This window comes from Cebus imitator, unplaced genomic scaffold (assembly GCF_001604975.1).
Source record: "Cebus imitator isolate Cc_AM_T3 unplaced genomic scaffold, Cebus_imitator-1.0 Scaffold15, whole genome shotgun sequence".
In the NCBI taxonomy this organism is placed as follows: Eukaryota; Metazoa; Chordata; class Mammalia; order Primates; family Cebidae; genus Cebus; species Cebus imitator.
Window position 1 is genome coordinate 7435826 of NW_016107330.1, and position 24820 is coordinate 7460645.

Genomic DNA, 24820 nt, shown 5'->3' on the forward strand with positions numbered 1-24820 from the left:
TCGGTGCCCCCTCCCTCCCTCTTACCCTCTGAAGATAAACCTAGGCACCAGTCCTGCCTCCTGTGTGGCTTGGTCCTGTCACCTCTCCTTCTGGGCCTCAGTTTCCCTATCTGTCAAACAGGGAGGCCCATCCCTGGCTGGTCTCATTCCTAGACCACGACGAGGCCTAAGGGAGGCAGCGCGTGAGAATGCCTTGCAGGACTGAGCAGCGTGCTTGTGAAAAGTGGCTCTCGGCCCCTGGGTGACCCTCCCCATACCCCCCACCTGGACTCTCATCTCAGCTCTGGCCTCCCACCCTGGCCCAGAACCACCGGCCCAGAGGGAGCCCTGCACACACGGGCAGAGGAGGCCTTGGAGCTTGGCTGCTGACTGCATCTGCTGGGTGTGCTACCTCCCCTTTCAGACAAGGAATCACACCGGAGGCTGCCTGAGGGCCAGAGCTGCATCTCATCCGGCACACAAAGACCCTGAGGACAGAAACAGCTTCATCCCCACCCTTGGAAAGAAGCGGGTCTTGAGGGTTGGGGTGGGTCCCTGCTACCTGCAGGAAGAGTGTCCTGAGGGATCCTCCATCAAAAGACTCCAGGGCAGGGCTGTGTCTCCCCTGTGAGGTTAGAAGGTTCTCACAGGAAGGAGGGGCATTGCCTACCCCTTAACTCTTACACGATGGGAGCTGGGTTTTCCCATCAGACTAGATGATCTGTGCGTCCCGGGACTATGCTTCCCCATGAGATGGGAAGCTTCCAAGGGCAGGGGCTGTTCCTCCCTGATCAGAGAGGAGGCTCCTGAGGGACAGGCGTTTTGTCTCTATGCTCAGTCTGGGGTCCCCCTGAGCATGACCTGAGCCTCCTCTTCAGGCGATGGGCCCCCCTGTCTCCCTTCAGAGCCGGCCCCTGGGAGGCCTGTGCTGTAGGCAGCTGCCGTGGGCAGCGGGCAGGTGGGATGGCAAGGGGTGTCTGGGAGAGAGGAGGATGCGCGTGCATGGACTGAGGGGAAGTGGGGGGCTGAGGCGCAGGAAGCGTGTATTAAGGAAAAAGGTGGCTCAGAACCGGGTGCCCGCCCTGCCAGGCCGTGCTGGCACCTCACGCTCCCATGGCAGAGGGCCAGGGGCAGATTGGGCGATTCAGGGCGAGTTTGGAGCTGGTTTTCTTTCAGACTCAGCCCAACCCTGGCTGGCCTCACTATGGGTTACTTGGAGGGACACTTAGGGGGACATGGAGGCTGGGGGCACTGGGATGTTGTTGGGGAGAAGTGGGGGAGGGGCCTCACCTGGTCTCACTGAGTCAGAGCTGGACAGGCCTCTGAGCATCAGCTACCCAAGCCCCTCCTCCGAGGGGGGCAGAAGGTTGCACAGCCCATCCCCAGGGTCTTAGGACAGGGACCTAGGGATCCTGACTCCTGGCCAGGTACCCCTTCCAAGCTGGTGACCCAGCTTGTGTTGTTAGAGAAGCCCCTCCCACACGAGTGGGGAAGAGAGAGCCCCCACTTCCACCTCATTGTTAGCACGGAGTCCCGACACCCCAGGGGCAGGGCAGGGGCTGTCTGGGAGCCTTCCTGATCAGCCCCCACCCTTTCTTCCAGCATCATCCCTCCTGCTTCCCTTGTGTTATTCTCCTCTGGCTTTGCTAACGCATCCCTCTTCAAGTCTCATGTAAAGGGTCACTGTACATTTACATTTACAAGGTTGCAGCCGCACAGGCCGGCTGTGAGCAGAGAGTCTCCTTGGAGGTTCCTGCTTAATATCTGTGCACGTGTGAATTGAGTTCCCACTCCACAGGACAGGGCTGCTGGAATGGTTGGTCAGGTTGTTCAGTGTACAAAGAGGAGGAGTTGGGGCTGACTCCCCACCTGAGTGCCTCTTGCCAAGCTTTGTGCCTGATGTGGGGCTGCATCTATCCCAAAGAAGGGGCGTGCTTTTTTTCTACTTCGCACAAAGGTGCCTTATGGACCAGTAGTGGCCCGGCCATGACACGGCCATATTTGTCTTAACATTTTCAAATACTTTTTCTCTCTTAAATTGTTGGGTAAACTGATGGTGCTGCAGGGCACTGGGCCTTATTTCTGAGGGGCTTTGTGGCTCTAGATCACAGCTCAAGGAGCTCAAAGTGACCCCAGATCACAACTTCCCAGATAGTAAATTCAGACGATGGATTGGCTTTATCTGTAAAATAAAATTTGGGCTTTTAAATATCTTGTATCCAGCCTGGCACGGTGCCTCACGCCTGTAATCCCAGCACTTTGGAAGGCTGAGGCAGGTAGATAGCTTGAGCTCACGAGTTCAAGACCAGCCTGGGCAACATAGAGAAATCCTGTCTCTACTAAAAATACAAAAATTACCTTTTTCAAGAGTTTGCTGCCAGAACACAAGTGTCATGAAAACTCCCCCTAAAAGCCAAAATGGGAAAGGAAAAGACTCATATCAACATTGTCTTCACTGGACACGTAGATTCGGGCAAGTCCCCCACTACTGGCCATCTGATCTACAAATGCAGTGGCGTCGACAAAAGAACCATTGAAAAATTGGAGAAGGAGGCTGCTGGGGTGGGAAAGGGCTCCTTCAAGTCGGCCTGGGTCTTGGATAAACTGAAAGCTGAGTGTGAATGTGGAATCACCATTGATAACTCTGTATAACTTTGAGACCAGCAAGAACTGCATGACTATCATTGATGCCTCAGGACACAGAGACGTCATCGAAGACATGATTACAGGGACATCTCAGGCTGACCGCGCTGTCCTGATTGTTGCTGCTGGTGTTGGTGAATTTGAAGCTGGTATCTCTAAGAATGGACAGGCCTGTGAGCAAGCCCTTCCGGCTTACACAGTGAGTGTGAAACAGTTAATTATTGGTGGTAACAGAATGGGTTCCGCTGAGCCACCCTACAGCCAGAAGACATATGAGGAAATCGTTAAGGAAGCCAGCACTTACATTAAGAAAATTGGCTCCAACCCCGACACAGTAGCATTTGTGCCAATTTCCGGTTGGAATGGTGACAGCACGCTGGAGCCAAGTGCTAACATGCCTTGGTTCAAGGGATGGAAAGTCACCTGTAAGGATGGCAATGCCAGCAGAGCCCACTGCTTGAGGCTCTGGACTGCATCCTGCCACCGACTCGTCCAAGTGACAAGCCCTTGCACCCGCCCCTCCAGGATGCCTCCAAAATTGGTGGTATCGGTACTGTTCCTGACAGCGCAGTTGAGACTGGTGTTCTCAGAGCTGGTGTGGCGGCCTGGGCTCCAATATTACAACTAAAATAAAATCTGTCAACATGCACCATGAAGCTTTAAGTGAAGCTCTTCCTGGGGACAATGTGGGCTTCAATGTCAAGAAGGTGTCTCCTGAGGATGTTCATCATGGCAGCGTCGCTGGTAAAAAGCTGCAAGATGGCCCTAAATTCTTGAAGTCTGGTGATGCTGCCATTATTGATAGGGTTCCTGTCAAACCCATGTTTGTTGAGAGCGTCTCAGACTATTCCAGGTCTGGGCCGTTTTCCTGTTCATGATATGAGACAGACAGTTGCGGTGGGTGTCATCAAAGCAGTGGACAAGAAGCCTGCTGGAGCTGGCAAGGTCACCAAGTCTGCCGAGAAAGCTCAGAAGGCTAAATGAATGTTCTCCCTAACACCTGCCACCCCGGTCTTAAACAGTGGAGGGAGAACGTCTCAGAGCTGTTGGTTTCAATTGGCCATTAACGTTTAGTAGTAAGGCTCGTTAATGGTAATGATGCACTGTCAAACCCTCAGAAGGAAAGGAGAAGGTTTTGTGGACCAGTTTGGTTTCTTTTTTGCGTGTGGCAGTTTTATGTTGCTAGTTTTTAAAATCAGAACTTTTTCATGGAATCGACTTGACCAAAAATTTGTCACAGAATTTTGAGACCCATTAAAAAAGTTTAATGGGAAAAAAAGTACAAAAATTAGCCAGGTTTGGTGGTGCATGCCTGTAGTCCCAGCCGCATGGGAGGCTGAGGTTGGGAGGATGGCTGGAGTCTGGGAGATGGAGGTTGCAGTGAGCCGAGATTGTGCCAGTCCACTCCAGCCTGGGCAATAGAGCCAGACCTTGTCTCATAAATAAAATCATAATAAAAATAAAATAAAATAAAAATCGTGTAGTGAATGCTGTTTCTGGAAGGTTTTTGACTCTACACATGTGGTTACCTGACAGTGCCTTTTCTGGTTCCTATCCTGATTTGGGTGTGTTTTCACTACATGAAAAAAAAATGTTTAATTGCTTATTGAAGTTCCTATACATTCAGTAAAATATATAAATTTTAAGTGTATAGTTCAATGTATGTTTACATATAACTACTCAGTGTAATCACCACTCAAGTTACAAGATACAGATCAAGATACAGAATATTTCCAACACCCCAGAAGGCCTCTTCATGTCAGCTCTAAATGTACTTTTCTGACCTTCATTACCACAGATTAGTTTTGCCTGTTCTTGAACTTCATATAAATGGAATCTCACAGTATTTAGTCTTTTGTTTCTGGATTCTCTTGCATATCAATATATCTGCGAGGTTTGTTCCTGTCGTTGCATGGAACGGTAGTACGTTCTTTTTCATTGCTGTATAATATTTCATTTAACGAAAGTGCTACCATTTATGTATCCCTCTCTCTACTGGTGGACATTTGGGTTATTTCCAATTTGTGGTTATTGAAAGTAAAGTTTCTATGAATGTCCTTGTACATATCTTTTGGTGGGAAACGGTCTCATTCTTCTAGGGTGTCTAGGAGTGTAATTGCTGGGTCATATGTGTATTAGTCTGTTTTCACACTGCTATAAAGAACTACTTGACACTGGGCAATTTATAAAGGAATGAGGTTTAATTGACTCACAGTTCTGCATGGCTGTGGAGGCTGCAATCATGGTGGAAGGGGAAGTAAGCACCTTCTTCACAAGTCAGCAGGAGAGAGAGAGAGAGAGCACAGGGGAAACTGCCACTTTTAAACCATCAGATCTCACGAGAACTCCCTCACTATCCCGAGAACAGCATGGGGGAAACCGCCCCATGATCCAATCACCTCCCCCCAGGTTCTTCCCTTGACACATGGGGATTACGATTGGATCTGAGACTTGGGTGGGGACACAGGACCAAACTGTATCACAGGGAAAGTATGTGTTGTGCTCCAACTCTAATAGATACCACCACACAGCTTTCCAATATGATCCTACCAGTTTCCATTCTCATGGGCAGTGTCTGAGAGTTCCATTTGTTCCATATCTTCACCAACACTTGGTATTGTGAGGCTTTTTAACTTTGGCCAACCTGGTGGGAGTGTGGTGGAGTCTCCTTTTGGTTTTCATTTGCATTTCCCTGGTGACTAAAGAAGTCGAGCATCTTTTCCTATGCTTATTGGCCTCTTGGTATCTTTACTGTTTTTAAGTGAAGTGTCTGTTCAATTTTTTTTCTGGGCAGAGGAGGGGGTGGGCAGCAAGGATAGAATCTCACTTTATCACCCAGGCTGAAGTGCAGTTTTGCAATCTGGGCTCACTGCAACCTCTGCCTGCCAGGTTCAAGCAATTCTCCTGCCTTAGCCTCTGGAGTAGCTGGGATTACAGGTGTGTGCCACCACGCCTGGCTAATTTTTGTATTTTTAGTAGAGACGGGGTTTCGCCATGTTGGCCAGGTTGGCCTCGAGCTCCTGACCTCAGGTGATCCGCCCGCCTCGGCCTCCCAAAGTGCTGGGATTACAGGCGTGAGCCACTACATCTGGAGATTTGTTTTTGCTCGTTAAAAAAATCAGTAGGTCTGCTTTTTTCACATTTATTTGTAGGTGTTCCTTATAAATTCTGGATGGGAGCTCTTTGTCAGACAGATGGATTGTGAATTACCTCCTCTATTAGCAAATTTAGCTCACTTCTTCATCGACTCATTCCAAGGGCATCCATAATGAATGGGCAGGGCCCAGTGCTGGGTGCTGGGTCACCAAAATGCATAGGAGGTAGCCCTCGTTCTTGAAGAGAGTTGGACCCTGGTGGAGGAGACAGGCATTTAGAATGAGCAAGAAATAAAGGTGGCTGTTAAGGGGTCAGCTCCGTTCGCCAAAGTAACTTTTGATTTACTTACAAAAGTTTTCTTAAGATTTCTTCAGGACCCAGGTCAGGTGAAAGGCAAGGTTTCTCTGTTTGTTTTCTGGGCTGGGTTTTTAATTCCTTGCAGTGAGTGCTGCTGTTAGAAGTTTCTCTTGACTTTTTTGCTCATCAGCTGGTCGCTCCCTTGGCTTCCACCCTGTTTCGGGGAATGTTAGGCTGGACCCAGCAGGATGTGGTCAAATTCTTGGCTCTGGAATCCAGTTCCTGGTGCTCAGGGTGGGTAAGTCAGACCCAGCAGGGCAGAGGCTTTGGTGGGGAGTGGGGGTGGGGCCAGGCTGGTGAATGCTCTAGAAAACTGGGTCCAGTTTAGAAGTCTTCACCTCTCCTGGGAAAACTTGCCATGTCAGACAGAGCCAGGCTTCCCCTCCCACCCGTCGGGCTGCCAGCCCTGACGGGGACTCAGGAGGCTGTGAGTGGGATGGGGGCAGAGGCCAACACATTGGAGTGAAGGGGCTACAGTGAGGTCACAGGGGGTGAGCGTGCGCGAAAGCCGGGCCCAGGACATGGGAGAAGCCCACGGCCAATCGGTGCACGGATGATGGGGACACCTTGGCAGGCTCGGGGGGCATCGTGTCCTGGAGCCTGAGAACAGGCACAGAAGGGCAGTGCACAGGGCGCCGGTCAGGGCATGAGCCCTGCATTCCAGCCTGGGCCCTGTTCCCAGCTCCCCACATACCACCCAGCTTCCTTCTCCGTTCTCTGCTCTTGTGGCCCATGGGTCATTAAGGGACCAACCGCTCTGACATCTCTGTAGCTTATCTAGGAAAGAGGCACCTGGGAATGGGTAGGGGTGGGCCTTGGGGAGCCCAGGGCGACCACAGGGAAGCAAGGGGTGTGCTGGGCACAGGGGCCTGACACCCAGTCCCTCCCTCACACCGCTGTCCCACTGTCACCTCCCAGGAAGGCTCCCAGCCCTGACTGAACCCAGAGCCCATGTTACTGGGGGACCTCCCTAGTTCATCATCTCAGATACCAAAATAGATGCCCCTATATCAACGAAGATGGACCCCAAGGTTAAGAAAAAAGTTACCTACAGGCAGAAGATTCAAGGCCTGGTTGGCATGGCAACTCCCTAAATTCCTAGCACTGTGGAAATAACCACACCTGGCTGGGCACAGTGGCTCATGCCTGTAATCCCAGCACCTTGGGAGACCAAGGCAGGTGGATCACTTGAGGTCAGGAGTTCGAGACCAGCTCATCTTTACTAAAAACACAAAAATTAGCTGGGTGATGGTGGTGCATGCCTGTAATCCCAGCTACACGGGAGGCTGAGGCAGAAGAATCGCTTGAACCTGGGAGGTGGAGTTTGCAGTGCGCCAAGATTCCTCCACTGCACTCCAGCCCAGGCAACAGAGAGAGTGAGACTCCATCTCAAAAATAACCGCACCCTTGCTAAACTCCCAATAACAGGAGGTGTCAGGCAAGCCGTCATATTCTCCCTGCCTTGGATTTACAACCCAGACCGCTATAGCTGTGACCGGATGGAGGAGCTGCCTTACAAGCATTCTCTTTTTCTTTTTTGAGGCAGGGTCTCACTCCGTTGCTCAGGCTGCAGTGCAGTGGCATGAACATGGCTCACTGCATTCTCGACCTTCCAGGCTCATGGGATCCTTCCACCTTAGCCTCCCAAGTAGCTGGGATTACAGGCGTGCACCCCCATGCATGGCTAATTTTTTAATTTTTTGTAGAGACGGGGTTTCACCATGTTGCTCAGGCTGGTCTCGAACTCTTGAGCTCAAGCAATGCACCTTGCCTTGGCCTCCCAATGTGCTGGGATCACAGGCGTGAGCCACTGCATCTGGCCTCAGACAGTCTCTTCTGCTACGTAACTGCAGACCTTAACCATTTCAGCAGCTTATAGAGGCTGCAAACAAACTGTCTTTGTGTCCTACACCCTTTGCTGTAAAGAGCCGAATTCCACCTCATTTTAGTACTAGAACCCTAGCCCAACGTGAACATGGGGTGTGCGTTGCACTGTTATGCCTGTGTGCATACGCTTCCCTCCCTTCATAAATGTGGGTAGTCTTTCCCCCAAACCTGCTGAATATGTATGACTCTATTGCGTGATCCGGGCTCTGTGAGGCACGACACCCAACCTGCCCTTCCCGGAGAGGGCACCTCCGCAGCCTGCCAGAGACGGCCTCTTCCTAGTTTGTAAATGCATAGCACCAGCAAAGCTCGTTTCTGCCATTTCGCCATCCCAGTGGACTTTTGGGCAACACGCTTGTCTGGGAAGAGCTGTCTTGTAATCTCTGCATCTGCCTCAGACTCCGCCAGTGCCAGATTGGGAGCTCTGCGAAGACACAGGCTGTGTCCCACCCCTGTAGCAGCATGCTGGGTTGGGGATACGTGGGGATGTGTGGTGCAGCCCTGAACAGCCTCAGGCAGGCTCCCTGCATCCTTGTCCCCAATATGCTCCTTCCCTGGGGCAGGAGGCCAGGGCAGGAGGCCAGGCAGATCATAGCATCCATGCCTCCCTGACCCCCAGGAACCGTGAGTGCTGTCTCCTGAAGGTTCTGGAAGCCCAGGATCAGCCTACAAGGCACCAGGGCCACCTTGGAGTCTGGAAATGAGGACCCCAGGCCCCAGAGGTCATGCAGGCAAGGTGAGGGTCAGGAGAGGTGAGCCTAAGGACCCTCAGAGGCCATAACGCCACCCCCTCCACCCAAATGGTGCAGACAGGAAAACAGTGGCCCAGACTGGACCACCATGGTCCAGGAGGATCTCTGACTTGTCCCACAGCCAGGAAGTGTCCCTCTCTTCCCAGCCCGCTGTATCCCAGGACACAGGGCATATGTGTGGAGGGGGAGGGGCTGCAGGGCGAGGTGGCCCACACTTTGGCTCAGGGCAGGGATGGGACCAGGGCACAAAGGAAGACAGTCTGGAGGTCCCGGGGAATGGCAGGAGCATGCGCTCACGCTCGGGCAGCTGTCCTGGGTGACCCGTGGGACTCTCTTCCTCTCTCAGCCATGCTTCACTCCCTGTCCCTTCCTTGTGGGTTGCAAGAGGCCATGGCGAGCGAAGGTGTGTGTCAGGAGCTGCCACTCAGTGCGAGTCAGCGTGCTGGCCCTCCCTCCCTTTCTCCAGGGGGCCGAGGACTTTGTGGGGAGCCTGAGGACACGCTTGGCTGATGTCACTGTGGGGGATGTACAAATGGCCACCCTGATGCCTGTTGGTTCTACGCGAGAGTCTAGGCTGGAGGGGCCTCCAGGCTGAAGGGGGTGGGGAGATGGAGATGCCACCGGCAGGGGCCTGGTTCCTAGAAGAGAGGGCAAGTTTGGGCAGTCTCAGAGGTGCCCTTCCCAGAAAAGAGAGCGGGAGGCAGGAGGTGGACATGGAGATTGCGGAGGGGCGGGCGTTGGCAGCTTCTAGAGTGTTGGCCACCGCCCACCTAGAAGACCTGGAGCCTCATTACCAAAGACTTAATGAGTTTCGCTTTGTTTTCTTAGGAGCCAGGCAAGGTGCCAGGGGAGATGGTTTCCAGCCCCAGGCTCTGCAGCTGGCTGCTGTGTGACCTGGAGCCAGGTACTGCCCCTCTCTGGGCCTCTGTCTCCTTATCCATGACCTTCCTGCCTGCACCCTAACATTCAGTGTCATTGGCCGAGTCACCTGATGGCGCCCAGCCTCAGTTTCTTCACCTGCATGTTAGGGATAAGTACAGCCATCCACCTGGGTGGTGTCAAGGGTGTGTGGCCCCAGCACCCAGCCCATGCACAAGTTCAGTGATCACTACCTGTCTCCCCCAAGCCCTGCCTGAGTGCCAGGAGCAGCAGGCTTGGGACAGGGAACCCACAGGGAAGCGGAAAGTGGAGCGCACATGGGCTCTGGGGCTCGGTGCTCCTGGCCCTGTCCTGCCTGCCTTGGAGCTGCCTCCTGTTCTCCCTCGCAGTGTCGCCTCTCTTTGTTCTGTCCCTCTCTCTGGCCTTCAGTCTGTCCCTCTCTAACTCAGTCTCTGGCTGTCACAGTCTCTCTGCACCTCACTGTCTCTTCCTTTCTCTGTGCCTCTCTTCCTTTCCTGGGCTCTCTCTCTTTTGTCCCTGTTTTGGGCTTTCTCTGTCTCTGTCTCTCTCTCTTTTCTTTTCTTTTTTTTTTTTTTTTTTGTGCCAGGGTCTCTCTCTGTCACCCAGGCTGGCGTGCAATGGCACCGTCTCAGCTCTCAGCTCACTACAACCTCTGCCTCCCGGGTTGAAGCTGTTCTCCTGCCTCAGCCTCCCAAGTAGGTGGGACTACATGTGCATGCCAGCACGCCCAGCTAATTTTTGTATTTTTAGTAAAGACAGGGTTTCACTATGTTGGCCAGGATGGTCTTGATCTCTTGACCTTGTGATCTGCCCGCCTCGGCCTCCCAAAGTGCTGGGATGACGGGTGTGAGCCACCGCGCCCGGCCGTCTGTCTGTTGCTCATTCGGCTTCTTTCCGCCTCTGTTCATTTCTCCGTATGTCTCTGGCCCCTGAACTCCCTTTCTCCTCCCATGCTGTCCTCTCTGGAGGCCGCTCTGGCTTCACTGAGCCACAAGCCCGGGCTGGGGTAGGGAGGAGCAGGAGCTGTGTTGTCAGAGGACGCTGAGTGCCCCAGTCAGGGTGATGGGGGCCGGCCAGCCTAAGAGCTCTGCTGAGGGGCCGCTGAATACTCATCCCAGGGGACATGGGGGCCACTGGCCAGCGGTGGGATGGGTGGCTGAGGACTCTCATACCACCGCAAATCTAGATGGTTTTCACTTACGTCAGCTTCCTGATCCCCCTGAGCCAAGGGCGTAGGGTGTCCCTGTCGCTGTCCTTCTGGAATGTGCAGTCTTACTTACCAGAGTAACAAGAGGAATAGAGTTGAAACAGGTGGTTTTCCAGTGCAGAAGCCTGTGGGGGCTGCTTAGAGAATATTCCCTGGGAGCCAGAGACATCTGGGAGGGCTTCCTGGAGGAGGCAGATCATAAAGGATCAGGATGGGGACTGACATGTACTGAGTGCCTGCTGGTACTTTATAAACATCACCAAATTGGGAGATAAGTACAGCCTCCTCCCTGGGAGGTGTCAAGGGGCATGTGTTGTTAAAGGCCCAGAGTGGTGAAGCGTCCATCATGCTCACCTAGCTGGTGAGTGGTAGCCTCAGGTGGGGCCTGTTGCTGTCCCCATGCTCTATCCACTACTCATGTGGCTTGCCTTACTTGTATGACCATTGTTTCTTCCCCTCCACCCCCGGTGCCATTTCCTTTCTCCCTGGTTGTAGGGGAAAGAACATGGGCTGTGTGGCCTTGGGCCAATTGCTTGCCCTCTCTGGGCCTTCTTATTGGCGACAAATCAGACACTTGCTGAGAGCCTCTATGCAACCTCAGGCTCCTGCACCAGGGCTACAGGGACTTCTGGAGGGGGAAGGATGAGCGGGTAGGCTTCGACACATGCCTGCTTTGTCCTGAGTGTCCACTATTTAATCTGTTTTAAATGCAAACCCCCAGGACTTCCCAGTTACCTCTAAGCCTTCTCCTTTCCTGACTTTCTGGGAGTGTGTGTATCCCTATTCCCTCACCCCAGCCATCAGGGCCCTTCTGAGAGCGGCCTCTTCCCAGCTCTGGGCTAGGCCCCAACGCCGGCCCTTTTCAAGGCTGACAGGAACTGGAAGTTTTGCACTCATGCTCTGGGAGGCTCGGGCTCTAAGGGGTGCTGGAGTGATGAAGCTGGGTGGCTGGTGCCCAGAGGACCTTCATGGTGTGGGGACAGGTGGAAACTGGGTGTCCCTTGAACTCTTTTGCGACCATGCCTCTGTCTGAGGGGGCTGCTGGGGACCAGGGGGTCAGACACCAGACAGTCACACCTTTGGCAGGGCTGAAGTCGGGGTTGTGTGACACAACGGGGGTTGGTGCCTGCAGCCTACAGGCACCAACATCCCATGAGGGGACGCAGGTGCCTGCTGGCTGCATCCTCCTTGGAGCCAGTGGGATGGGGCAACTAAAATACAAGCTCTGGGGCGCCATGGACTGGGGCTGCCTCTCTGCGTCCATCCTGATTAGCAAGAGGCCTTGGCTGCATTCCTTAAACTGACAGACTTTCCCCTCTACAAAGCAGAGGCAATAGCAGGGCTCCCTTCCTGGGTCTGTTGCAAGGATTAAGGGTGATGTCGGCAAAGTGCTTAGTCAGAGCTGGCATACCGTAAGTGCTCAATAAATGCTGGCTCCCATTATTAGCATCCCTTCCCTCCACGCCCTCAGCACGTCCCTTTATCACGGTGGAATAATCAGCTCCCAGCTAACAACTCCCCATCAACTGTGCTCACCTATAAGGCAGGCTGCGTCCGGCTCCTCTTCATTTATTCATTGCCTGGCCCGTGCAAGGGGCCCAAGAAATGTCTGCGGAATAAACGAGTGATCTGGGGAAAGGTGCAGAGCCCTTCTGTCCTGTGAAGCTTCTTGTGAGACAGCGTCTTGCCAGCAACCTGGCTTGTGAGACCCACAGCGGATGGGCCAGATCTAGATGGTGAGCCTCCTCTGGGCAGAGCTGCCTTGTGAAAGAAGAGAGTTTTTCAAGAAACCATGATAGGCGGCCCCCAAGAATCCAAGTCTCTAACTCTGGGGCCAATTTTCTGTCTTTTACCTCGGTTTGCCTCTCCCTGGCTGTGTGGTTTAAGGCAAGTCACTCTCTCCCTCTGTCTCCATGTGTTCAAGGAGGCAGATGGGTCCAAGTTTCATCCAAGGGGCTGCCGAGATGTAAGCCCTGCACTGGGGGATGCCCCACAGAGGTGCTGCCCCCACCCCCTTTCTGGGTATTAGTGTCCCCCAGCTCTGAGGGAATCAGTAGAAGGTGCTGGACCTGGGCTGATTCTCACGGTGGAACCTCAACTCCAGCCCCAGGTTGGCTGACTTTGGAGGACTTTGGGTGGCTGCTCTCGTAGCTGCAGGGAAGACCCAATGCCAGGGAGGGCAACTCCACATTCCCTGGCACCGTTCAAACAAAGGTTTGGTGAAAACAAAGAATTCTCATGGAGAAGAGTCTGAAGGACCCAAAACACATATTTCTGTAGACGCCTCATCCCAAAATAAACCCATAAAGCCAGACCCAAATATAAGGGTGCTGTGAACCACATGGTTCAATATTCCACACTTTCTCCATCCATGAAACCCCGTCCAGGGTGGGAAGGGGATGAATTTCCCTCAGTTCTCAGAGCCTAGAAGAGCAGGGCTTTTTTCCGTCAACTGGTTTAGTTTTACTTTGTGAGAACCATGATTCATAAAACTGGTTCTATTTTCTTTTTTCTCCTGGGCCACTAGGGAACTCACAGTGAAATCTAACAACCAGAGAGGATGTCCAGACCTGTCTTTTTCTTTCTTTCCTAATTCTTTGACTTAATTTCCTCACTTAAAAAAATAAAACCTTATCCAGGGCATATTTTATGGGCAGTCTTAATTTTTTTATTAGGATGTAGGATGTAAATCCATAAAAGAAATAGCCGTGCTGAGTCTTCCAGTGAAGTGGCCGCTGGAGGGAAAAAGGTGGAGTTAGGGGAGTGATGGGGAGAGCAGGAAGGTTGGTGAAGGGCAGGGATTCATGGAGACCCCCAGGTCAGGGAGCAATCCCGCAGTGGGGGCAGCCGGAATACTCAGAGGAATTTTGATCAGGGCAGTGGTCAGGCACTGAGTGAAGAGAGGTCCCTCAGGGGTCTAATCTCAGGGGCCTTGAGCGCCAGGCAAAGCTTCTGTGTATTGAGCATCAACTATACGCCAGGCACCTTTTACATATATTGTTTCTTACTTCTAAATTATTTCAGACTTTAGGCCGGGCGTGGTGGCTCACATCTGTAATCCTATCACTTTAGGAGGCTGAGGCAGGCAGATCATGTGAGTTCAGGAGTTTGAGACCAGCCTGGCTAACACGATGGAATCCCGTCTCTACTAAAAATACAAAAATTATCTGGATGTGGTTGTGCACACCTGTAATCCCAGCTACACGGGAGGCTGAGGCAGGAGGATTGCTTGAACCTGAGAGGCAGAGGTTGCAGTGAGCTGAGATCGTGCCATTGCACTCCAGGCTGGGCAACAAAGTGAGACTCCGTTTCAAAAGAAAGTAATAATAAAATAAATGAATAAATAAATAACTATTTCCAGATTTTCCCAATTAGGAGACTGAGGCTCGGAGAAGTTAAATCACTTGCCCAGAGCCCTGAAATTGGAGAAGCAGCTGCTCCCAGATTGGAACCCTAGATGGTGGGGCCCCTTAGTCCTCCTTTACCTTGGGGGGATCCAGGGAAGGCTTTTCAGCCGGGGAATGATGCAATTGGATACACGTGTCAGAGGGAACATGACTGCCTGCAGCAAGGAATGCGGTGAGCCTGGGGCCAGGGAGATCTGGAGCTGCTGAGGTCTCAGCTGAGAGAGGGTGACTGGAACCAGAATGGTGGACGGTAGAGGTGAGGGTAGGGGCAAAGAGGAAGGGAAGGGCCAAGAGGTGTTTGGGAGGTAGAGCTGACGGTCAGCAGGGGTGAGGGAGTAGGAGGGAGAGATTACCTGGGCTGGCTTGGCGGCTAGGGTGGAGGCAACGCCACTTGCTGAGATGGGAAAAGCCAGCTGGGGGCAGGGAAGGGGCTAATGTGCTTGGAAGCTGCTGAGTCAGCCACCTGTGGGGATGACTCGCCTGGTCACAGCCCCCCGAGGGCAGAGGACACACGCCTGCTCAGCTGGGGCTGTGCCATTTCCCGCCCTGCCCCACGATGCTGTCATTAACACTGCTGATGCGGCCACATGGAGCCTTGGATGTCCCCAGACCCGAGGAGGGAGTTGGTAATTGCTGCAGGTCCGCAGTGCCCAGCAGAGCCTGGGCCTGGATTTTGGGTGCTGAGGGGACAGTGTGGATTGAGTTGGGTGACTCATGGTCCTCCCCACTTCCTGCCATTGGAGCCTCTGGCCCGTCCTCTGGCCCTGTGGGAATCAGTGGTGCCCTATTTTCTCACAATAGGCCAAGTCAGACCCACCAAGGCTTCTCCCCCACTCACCAGGAGGCCTGGGATCCTGCCCTGGGTGCCAGGACGTAGAAGAGGTTGGAGAGATCCCAGAGGGGTGGGTCAATGCAGGGAGCTGAGCAGACTCGGCAGGTGTCAAGGACTCTGACTTCTGGAACGCCACCTGTATGTAAAAAGTGCCTAATAGATGTTTGTTGAATGAATGGACTTTGGATCCAAATTTGGCTTCTTGTGACTTTACTGTGTCACCTTGGGCGAGTCACTGCTTCTCTCTGTGCTGCGGTTTACCCAGCTGGAAAGTGAAGGAGCTGGACTGATAGCCTCTGAGGCCCTTCCAGCTTGAAGTTGGAAGGTTCTGGCCAGAAAATGGAACTATCCCTGTGGTGCCTGGGGGTGCTGGGAGGGCAGAACGGCCTCAGACAGGGGGTTCTAAGAACTGGGCTCTGCTGATCCTCCCTACCTTCCTCCATGGGGTCCTAGGTGAGCTCAGGCACAGCAGGCAGTGTGTGTGTGTGTGTGTGTGTGTGTGTGTGTGTGTGTGTTGGAAGGAAAGGTCCCTCAGACTAGAAGAGCCCACAGCTGATGTCAACAAGAGTAGCCCCAGAGCCTACCCTGATTGGTCCCAAGGCCTGAAGCAAGCAATTTCCAGGCCCTGATGGTGCCAAGGCTCACTGGGGCCCACGTTGCTTACTGAGTGAAGAGAGGTCCCTCAGGGGTCTAGTCTCAGGGGCCTTGAATGCCAGGCAAATCTTCTATGTCTTGAGCATCGACTATATGCCAGGCACATTTTACATCTATTTTTAATAATTTATCCAACCAGACTTACTCCCTCCACCGCCCTGCTTACCCACCAACACACAATAACCAATGCTGGGGGCTCAAACCTGTGGCCCAAGAGCTGGGTCTGGCCTACCGACTGGTTTTGTTTGATCTCAGTGTTCTGTTTCTGAGAAACAGACTGAATGCGTGAGCCCAGAAGGCTCTGTCCCTGCTGCCGCAGTTGCCACCCCTCCCTATTGTCTCTCGGCTGGCAGCTTCACACGCTTATATTATCTGCCTGCCCCCTGAAGGTGTCTGAATTTGGAAACTCTGATCTAGCTCAACGCTCCATTTTGTAAATAGGGAGATGGCGGGGGGTGGGTGAGGGGGGTGTTGTGGCGGGGGTGATCCTAGGGTTTCCGAATGAAAAAGGTCCACCTGCTTGTTCTCGTGGTCCAATGAGGAGATGCAGACAGACTGAGAAAGAAGTTTATTTCTGCAACCGGTTACAGGGAGAAGGTCAGAGTAACTCACCAGACCAACTGAAAATGACAAGTTTTTCTCCAGTGCTTATGTACGTTCTAAGCTCTGTGCTTACGTGTGGGAGTGCACACCTTACCAGCAGATCTGTTTCATTCCATCTTATCTAATCTTTAGGGTCTAGGGTCTGGGAAGCTTTGTTTGTTTTTTATACAGAGCCTCGCTCTGTTGCCCAGGCTGGAGTGCAATGCTGTGATCTCAGCTGACTGCTGCCTCTGCCCCCGGCTTCTGGCGATTCTCATGCTTCCGCCTCCTGAGTAGCTGGGTCTACAGGCGCACACCACCGCATCTGGCTAGTTTATTGTTTTAGTAGAGATCGGGTTTTGCCGTGTTGCCCAGGCTGGTCTGGAACTCCTGGCTTCAAGTGATCCATCCACCTCGGCCTCCCAAAGTGCTGGGATTACAGCCATGAGTCACTGCGCCTGGCGGAAAGTTTCTTAATCTGAAGTGGGCCCTGGTACGAGGTGTATCTGTAAGAATACTTTTATTGTTCATCAGACTTTAGGGTCTGAGAAAACGCAGGCGGGGTTGTAATGGGTTTGTTTTCCCATTCCAGCCCTCATCCTTGGGCACCATTCCCCCAGTTCTCTAACGTTTAGTGTATGCACTCATCAGAATGAGAGGAAAGCGTTAGAGGCTGCTGTGGCCGCTGATGGAAACCAGCCTTGCCTCACTAGGTTCAGAGAACCTTAGTCCATAGACACCTGCTTTCCTGGGTTCTGTATCCATAGGGTAAACTTAGCCCTTGCCTTGGTGCCTTTAAGGGTAATGTACCTTGCAGTTGCAGATCAATAACATCTGCAACAGGAAAGATTATTTCAAAAAGATCTTCAAAATCAAAAGTAACCAAATAAATGTTTATGCCATTATCACCAAGCTCTCATTTTCCGATCTCTGCTCCAATATCGTTTCTTCAGATTGGCCTTCTCTGATCACTCCGCTGAAAGCAGCATCCCATCCCCTCCTCTCCTCTGTGTTATTTGTCCGAATCACTTCCTCACATCAGTTTCTATCCCACCGGCTTCTTACCTGCCTGTCCTTCTGGATGCCCCATGAGGGCTGGGGCTTGGTCTGTCTTATTCACTGTGGTATTTCCAGGGCCAAGGATAACGTCTGGCACATTTTAGGCACTCAAAAAAATTGTTGAAGAAGAGGGAAAAATGAGAGCCTGGTCATCATAGCCCCGACACCAGATACCTTCCCTGTAGCGAATTTCTTGGGTTGTTCCAGGGACTTCCTGGGGTCATCTTATAGTCCCATGATCCCTCGCAGCTGGCAGGCCTCTACCCTGCATGGGGCCTGTTTCAGGTTAAGTGGGGCTGGCCTCCCAGGTTTATGTCCTCCTCCAGAGGGGAAGGAGGCAGTGATGTCACGGAGGTCTCCCACCCCTGCTCCTCCCCAGTCTTACCGACCAAGAGACCACAGCATGGGTGTGCAGGATGTGCTGTTTGTGGGCTGTAGGCAGGGCAGGGGCCCAGGCAGGTCATGGTGTCTTAAAAGAATGTTGTTTGAGCTGGAAGAATGAAAAAGAGAGGCAGGGAAGGAATAGCAGAGGGTGGGCAGGGAAGCCAAAAGGAGGAAACGCATCTTATTTTTCCTTGAAGAGAGAATAATAAGGGTGGGTTCATTGTTTTTTTCAACGTAAAACTGTTGTTTGCTCATGAAAATGATTCAGACAATACATAAAAGCACGAGGAAGAAACGACCTGATATTCTGCCTTCCAGTGATCTAGTCAACCATCAGCCCCCCAGGGTCAGATGCCCTGGGCTTAAGTCCTGATGGGACCAACTTCCAACTGTGGACATGGAAGGGTCCCCAACTTGTCTGTGCCTCAGTTTCTTTTACTGTCATTTAGAGATGCCCCGATCCTCCTCGCCTCCTCTCTGCCCACCCTCTGCTATTCCCTCCTTGCCCCCCTTTCTCTTTGCTCCATCTCAAAGAGCATTCTTTTTTTTTCGAGGTGGAGTCTTGCTCTTTTGCCCAGGCTGGAGTGCAGTGGTGTGATCTTGGCTCACGGCAACCTCCCCTTCCCGGGTCTAAGCAATTCTCCTGCCTCAGCCTCCGGAGTAGCTGGGATTACAGGCATGCGCCACCACGCCCAGCTAATTTTTATATTCTTAGTAGAGACAGAGTTTCACCATGTTGGCCAGGCTGGTCTCGAACTTTTGACCTCATGATCTGCCTGCCTCAGCCTCTCAGAGTGCTGGGATTACAGGCATAAGCCACCACATCCGGCCCAAAGAACATTCTTTTAAGACACCATGACCTGCCTGGGCCCTTGCCCTGCCAACAGCTGGCCAAGGAACATCCTGCACGTCCATGTGGTCTGTTTGAACTTGGGATTCCAGGCTTGACTGACACATGCCACCCAGTATTATTGTGAGGATTAGATAAATGAATACATGGAAACGTCTTAAAACAGTGCCTGGCACATGGTGAGTGCCATATATGTGTTTGCACTGTCATTATGGTGTCGTCATCCCCATCCTCACCGTCCCCATCATCATCATCATATTCAGCTCTTTATACACCAGCCTGCCTTTCTTCCTTCCTCCCTTTTTCCTATCAGTTCACCTATCCATCTGTCTGTCCATCCACCCACCCACCCATCCGTCCATCCACCCACCCATCCGTCCATCCACCCATCCATCCGTCCATCCATCCATTTAATCTTCTCTAATGGGAACACACCCATGTGCTCTGCAGGAAGCTGCTTTTGCACTCCGCATTCCATTCCATGTGAAATGGACACGCTTATGTCAATAATTACTGTTAAACAAAATGACTGAGGTCCGGGTAAACTGGGGTTTGGGTGATGGAAAACCACCTCTGAACATCTGTTTTCCTGGGTTCTGTATCCGTGGGGGAAACTTAGACTTTCTCTTGGTGTCTTTAGGTGTAATGAACTTTGCAGATCAATAATATTTGCAATAAGAAAGATTATTTCAAAATGATCTTCAGAATCAAAAGTAACCAAGTAAATGTTTATGCCATTTTAGCATTTCCTGTCTCCCTAATCAGACTGGGGGTTCCTGGAGGCAGGGACTGTGTGTTCCCCACATTTTCCATCAGACTGGCAGCTCCCCAGGCAAGACTGTTTCTTCTCCCTCTCTCTGTCTCTCTCTCTCTCATTCTCTCACTGTCTCACTCTCTCGCTCTTTGCTGCCCTCCCACCCCAGCCCTGTGGACACGGGAGTTCTGGTTTGTGTGCCCTTTTTCCCACTCTGTATGAGAGCTCCCTGGAAGGAGAGGACCACATGGCTGAGGAGGGGTGTCCTGTGATTCCAGAGGGAATGCCTCTTCTCATCACCCTGATGCCTGATGTGAAGGGAACATGTCACCTGCAATTCGCCAACTCTGCTCCAAGATCTAACAGACACCTCATGTTGAACCAGTCCAACGCAGAATGGCCAAGCCCCTGCCCAGCTTGCCCTCCTGCAGCCCTTCCCGTCTCTCTGATGACAGCTCCATCCTTCTAGTTGCTCAGGCCCCAAACACTCCGGTCATCCTTGACCACTCTCCCTCTCACCTACACCCAACTCATCAGCAAACCTCATCGGCTCTACCTTGAAGATACATTCAGGATCCAACCCCTTCCCACCACCTTCCCTGCTACCCTGGGGCCAAGCCACGCCATCGCTTGCTTGGATGATGGAAAGAACCTCAGTGCACCATCTAATGTCATATGCACTTTACTCATTTAACTTCACCTACGGTCTCCCCCAGAACGTATCATCAGGGCAGGAATGTCATCAGAGCAGGAATCGTGACCTCTTTTGTTCATGGTTGTATCCACATCACCTAAGTGAGTGCCTAGCACATAAAAGATGATTAACAAAAATTGGCAAATGAATGAATGAAGTTCTACAAAGAGCCTCAGAACAGGCTGAAGCTTGCTGTGCTGAAGGAGGAGGATTTTTCAGAAATGAATCCATATTCCCAGCTTATGGCTCTGAGCTCTTTTTCAAGTTCCCTCCCCCCTGGCTCCCCAAGAATGCTTGCCTGGGGCAGCTTCTGCTGTCTGTGGAGTCTGGGCACAAGGGCCTACCCTCACCTGTTGGGGGGTGGTATTGTGTGGTGAGCCAGGTGAACCTGTGGGTACATTACGACTCTACCACTCACTGCAGTGAGACCTGCAGTCATGATTCTCTTACCTGCAAAATGAGGATACAAGTCATCATTGTGAGCATTTTAGTGGATACCAGGTACCAGGATGGATCTGTGCTAATCTTACACATAACTCACGTCTTTCCCACATCAAGACAAGGGACAGGTACTACTGTGACAGCTGCCAACTTACACATGAGGCAGCTGAGTCACAGAGAGGTTAAAAGATTCGATAAGGATTCCAGGTGGTGAGAGGCAGAGCCCACACAGTCAGGCCTCAGAAACGCTGACATCATTGCCATAGGGGTTCCGGCACCAGGAGTCTTTGGGGCGGGGGCAGGGGCTGCTGGGGAGCTCTGCAGGGCCTCCTGTCCGCAGCTGAGCCCTGCTCCACCCAGGGCCTCAGCTGAAGCTCCCCTTCCCCATCTCCCAGATGGCCTCGGGCACCTCCTCCCCTGACCTCCTGGATTGACAGCCGAGTGAGGAGGGTGTGGAGCCAGGAGGTGGGGACCATGTTCAGGCAGGCTAATCAGGTCACAGGGTGAAATTAAAAGAGAGGAAGAGGCACCAACCCATCAGAACTCATACTTCGTCCTGGCGAAGAGGTGTCCAAGACAGGAGCTGGGGACCCAGAGCTGATCTAGGAGGCTGGGAGCTGGGGGACAGCATGACCCCAAAGAGAGCTGTGCGGCTGTCCCTGAAGACACCTACCCATGCCGTGTGTGTGGTGGGAGTCGTGACACTTGTGGACATTCACAGGTAGGAGCTGGGAGGCACTCACCTGGCTGCAGAGAGCTGGGTTAGAATGCAGGGAAATGGGGTGGGTGCCTGGTGGACAAGTCAGGCACGTTGGAGAGGATGCAGGCAGGACACGGCAGAGAAGGTGGAGCTGGCTATGGAGCCTGGGAGGAAAGACTAGGGGTCTGATCAGGTCCTGCTTGGGGCTCCAGCTGGGCTCAGGACATTGGCCTCAAGCCCCTGGGTAAGAGTCAAGGTCCCCAACTTCTCTGTGCCTCAGTTTCTTTCGCCGTAAAATAGAGATGCACTGATGCCGAACCTCTTCTCCTCTCCGCCCACCTTCTGCTATTCCTTCCTTGCCCCCCTTTCTCTTTCCCCCATCTCAAAGAACATTCTCATTTAACTGTTGGCCAGGCTGGAAAGCAGCGGCACGATATCGGCTCACTGCAACCTCCGCCCCTCAGGTCCATGCCTACCCATGCCGTGTGTGTGGTGGGAATCACGACACTCGTGGACGTTCACAGACTGAGGCAGGAGAATCGCTTACCAGTTACCCCTGGGTTGTGGGTGCTAGGCTCAGGACATTGGCCTCAAGCCCCTGGATAAGAGTCTGGCCTTAGGATTCTAACTCTGAGCCCTGGGGTCAGGCTTTGGGGTCTGGGCCCTGCGTTCGGACACCCAGGTGGAACTTGTGTGGAGTATCAGATTGCTCAGGACGGGGAAGAGAACTGGTCCTCCCCTCCCTCAATTTCTTGCCAAGCCCCCATCTCTCTGAGGTGAAGGGATGCATGTATAATCCTTAAAGATCAGCCGGGGTAACTAATTGATTTGAATCAGGAGGGAGTGGTTAGGAAATACTCAGTGAATTAGCATGAGGAGAGAATTCGGAGCAAGAAAGCCGGGACTTGTTTGCTGTGAGATGATGACGATGACACTGATTATTGTGGTGGACAGTGGTGACGGCGATGATGGCGGTGGTGGTGGCAATGATGACAGCTGAAGGGGCAGCAGTAGCATTTGCTTCTCCTGTTGTCCCAAATCTTCCCTGTGCTGGCTCTGACCGGATGGGGACCCAGGGACTCTCAGCCTTAGTGTTCCTTAGTTTCCCCCAAATCCTAAGGGAGTTCGATTTGGTGATCTCTGGCAGCATTTCCAACTCTGATAGGCTGTCTATGGATTCCATCGCTGCTGGACCAGGTGGGGGCTGAACCCCTTGCAGATAGGGGGCTCGTGCTAGGAGTCCCCTTCAAAGAGGAGCCGGGACCTGGGGGCCTGTTACCAGGTGGGAACTGAGCTCCTACCTCCCTCTTAGGACTCAGCCCCTGTACCTGCTGGTCTGGGTAATGGATGCGGGGCCCAGCTGTCCACCTGGCTCCGGTGATCTCTGCCCGAGAAGCCCTTCCTGCTCCTCCGTTGGGCAGTGGTCTGTGACTCCAGTGGCAGGGCTAGGGAGGAGAGCCAGGAGCCATGGAAACCAATCCTTGTCTCTAAGTTGCTGCTTCGAGTCCTGGCATGGGGGCTGCTTCTCTTGGGTCTCGGTGGCCAGTGGAGACCCCATTGTCTCCCGCCCTGTTCACATAGGCTTCCTGGATTTAGCAAATAAAAATACAGGATGCCTAGTTAAGTCTGAATTTCAGATAAATAACAAAAAGTATTTTTAGTATATTGCATGGGAGATATTTCTACTAAAAAATCTGCTGTTTACCTGAAGCTGAAATCTTTTTTTTTTTTTTTTTTTTTTTTTTTTTTTTTTTTTTTTTTTTTTTTTTTTTGAGATGGAGCCTTGCTCTGTCACCCAGGCTGGAGTGCAGTGGTGCAATCTCAGCTCATTGCAACCTCCGCCTCCCTGGTTCAAGCAATTCTTGGCCTCAGCCTCCTAAGTAGCTCGGATTATAGGCGCCCATCACCACCCTTGGCTAATTATTGTATTTTTAGTAGAGACAAGGTTTCACCATCTTGGCCAGGCTGGTCTTGAATTCCTGACCTCGCGATCTACCTGCCTCGGCCTCCCAAAGTGCTGGGATGACAGGTGTGAGCCACTGTGCCTGACTGCTGAAGCTGAAATCTAACTAGATATCCCACACCGTATCTGGAAATCTACATCCACACCAAGAGTAGGAAAAGGGTCCCTGGCAGGGCCCCTTCTTCTTATTTCAGGCTTCTGCTCTCATCTGAGGGCATGGCTGTTTCTAGGCAATTCCAGAACCTCTGGCTTTACCTCTGGCCGACTAAGGCCAGAAGTATTTCATGGGGAGCCAGGAGACCTGGCCTTAGCTCTGCCACCGACTTCTTGCCCGACGTGGGCCAAGTTATTTGTCCTCTCTTGCTTTTATTTCTTCATCTGAGCCCCCGTGAGAGAAGCCAAGTCCCGTCTGCAGTTCACTGTGGAGATGAGGTGCCCAGACCCTGGAGATGAATACATTCTGTTCTCAGGCTGGCTCCATGCATGCTGTGTGACCCTGAGCAAGCTGCTGCACTTCTCTGAGCCTCAGTTTCCACATCTGAAAATGAAGAAACAGTAACACCAAGTATAATGGGTTCAGGGGAAGATGAATGAAGCCCTGCATGTAGAAGACCCCTCGCGCCGTGGGTGCCCTGGCAGTGTGCCCAGTGTGTGCCCTGGCAGTGTGCCCAGCCCTGGCAGCTCTGCGGGCCCCCTTTTCTCCAGCATCTATCCTTTTACTCACACCTGAGAGGGTGGGAGGAGACGAGAACAGCTCAGACTGCGTGTGCTGGGAGCAGAGGGTGTCTGTAAAGCTCTTTAGCCTCCTGAAGTGCAGGCCCTGGCACAGCTGAGGGGCACCGGAAGGTTCCCTGGGCTATGCATAGCTGTTGTGCTCTGATTGGCTCTGGGAGGCAGCGGCTGCTGTGGGATCCTGAGTGAGCACCCAGGGCGCCTCCATCCAAGCGCCCTTCGGGAAGCTTCACCTGAGTGTTGGTGGTGACTACAGTCACAGCTGCTGAAAGCCTCCCATCTAGGACACAGAAGTTTATTCTGCAGCAATAAGGAAGAGCTTCCTGGCGGCCAGGCCTGTGATGGGCAGGGAAGGAGGGGCATGGAATCGTCAACCTTGGAAAGTATTTAAGAGGAGCCTAAAGCTCACTCTGCAGCTGGGCTGGCCAGGGGGAAGGGGCTACATTTGATGACAGGTACAGAACTTGGGGCCTCCCCAACCCCTTCACCCAGTGCCTGGCTCTAGCTAAGGCGAAGTCAGGGGTTTCGAGTTGGCCTTACTGGTGGGATGGGGGAAGCCCCCAGAAGAGGAGGTGTTGCCAGTCACCTGAGCTGCTGGAAGGCTGAGCCCCCCAGGAGATGGGTGTGAAGGGATGATGTCACAGGAAGTGATTCATTCCCCCAGGGGCTGCGTGGACTGGTTATTTGGAGAAACATTTGTGTTTGGGGTAATTGTGTGCCCCAGAATGTCCCGGCCTAGGAAACCCTTAGGAATTTTCCACTCAGCATGTGCTGAAGGTCCCAACCCTACACCCCAGCGGGCTAGCTCACTACCCTGATGCCCCACACCCCAGTGGGGTAGCTCACCACCCTGTCCACCCCCAAGCCCAGTGGGATAGCTCAACACCCTGACCCCCACACCCCAGTGGGCTAGCTTACCACCCTGGCTCCCCTATGCCCCAGCAGGC

At 52.7% G+C, this 24820-nt stretch overlaps 1 protein-coding gene and 1 pseudogene across 1 annotated transcript in view; both read left to right on the forward strand.

Moving 5' to 3' along the window:
• The first annotated feature begins 2354 nt into the window (after nucleotides 1–2354).
• LOC119467991 lies at nucleotides 2355–3500 on the forward strand (annotated as a pseudogene).
• A 17501-nt stretch (nucleotides 3501–21001) lies between these two features.
• PADI1 (peptidyl arginine deiminase 1) overlaps nucleotides 21002–24820 on the forward strand; it is a 43560-nt gene continuing 39741 nt past the window's right edge. Inside the window, exon 1 of the mRNA XM_017505574.1 lies at nucleotides 21002–21199. Within this exon, the coding sequence (XP_017361063.1) occupies nucleotides 21108–21199 (92 nt within the window). The 5' untranslated portion in view covers nucleotides 21002–21107. The remainder of the gene's footprint in view (nucleotides 21200–24820) is intronic.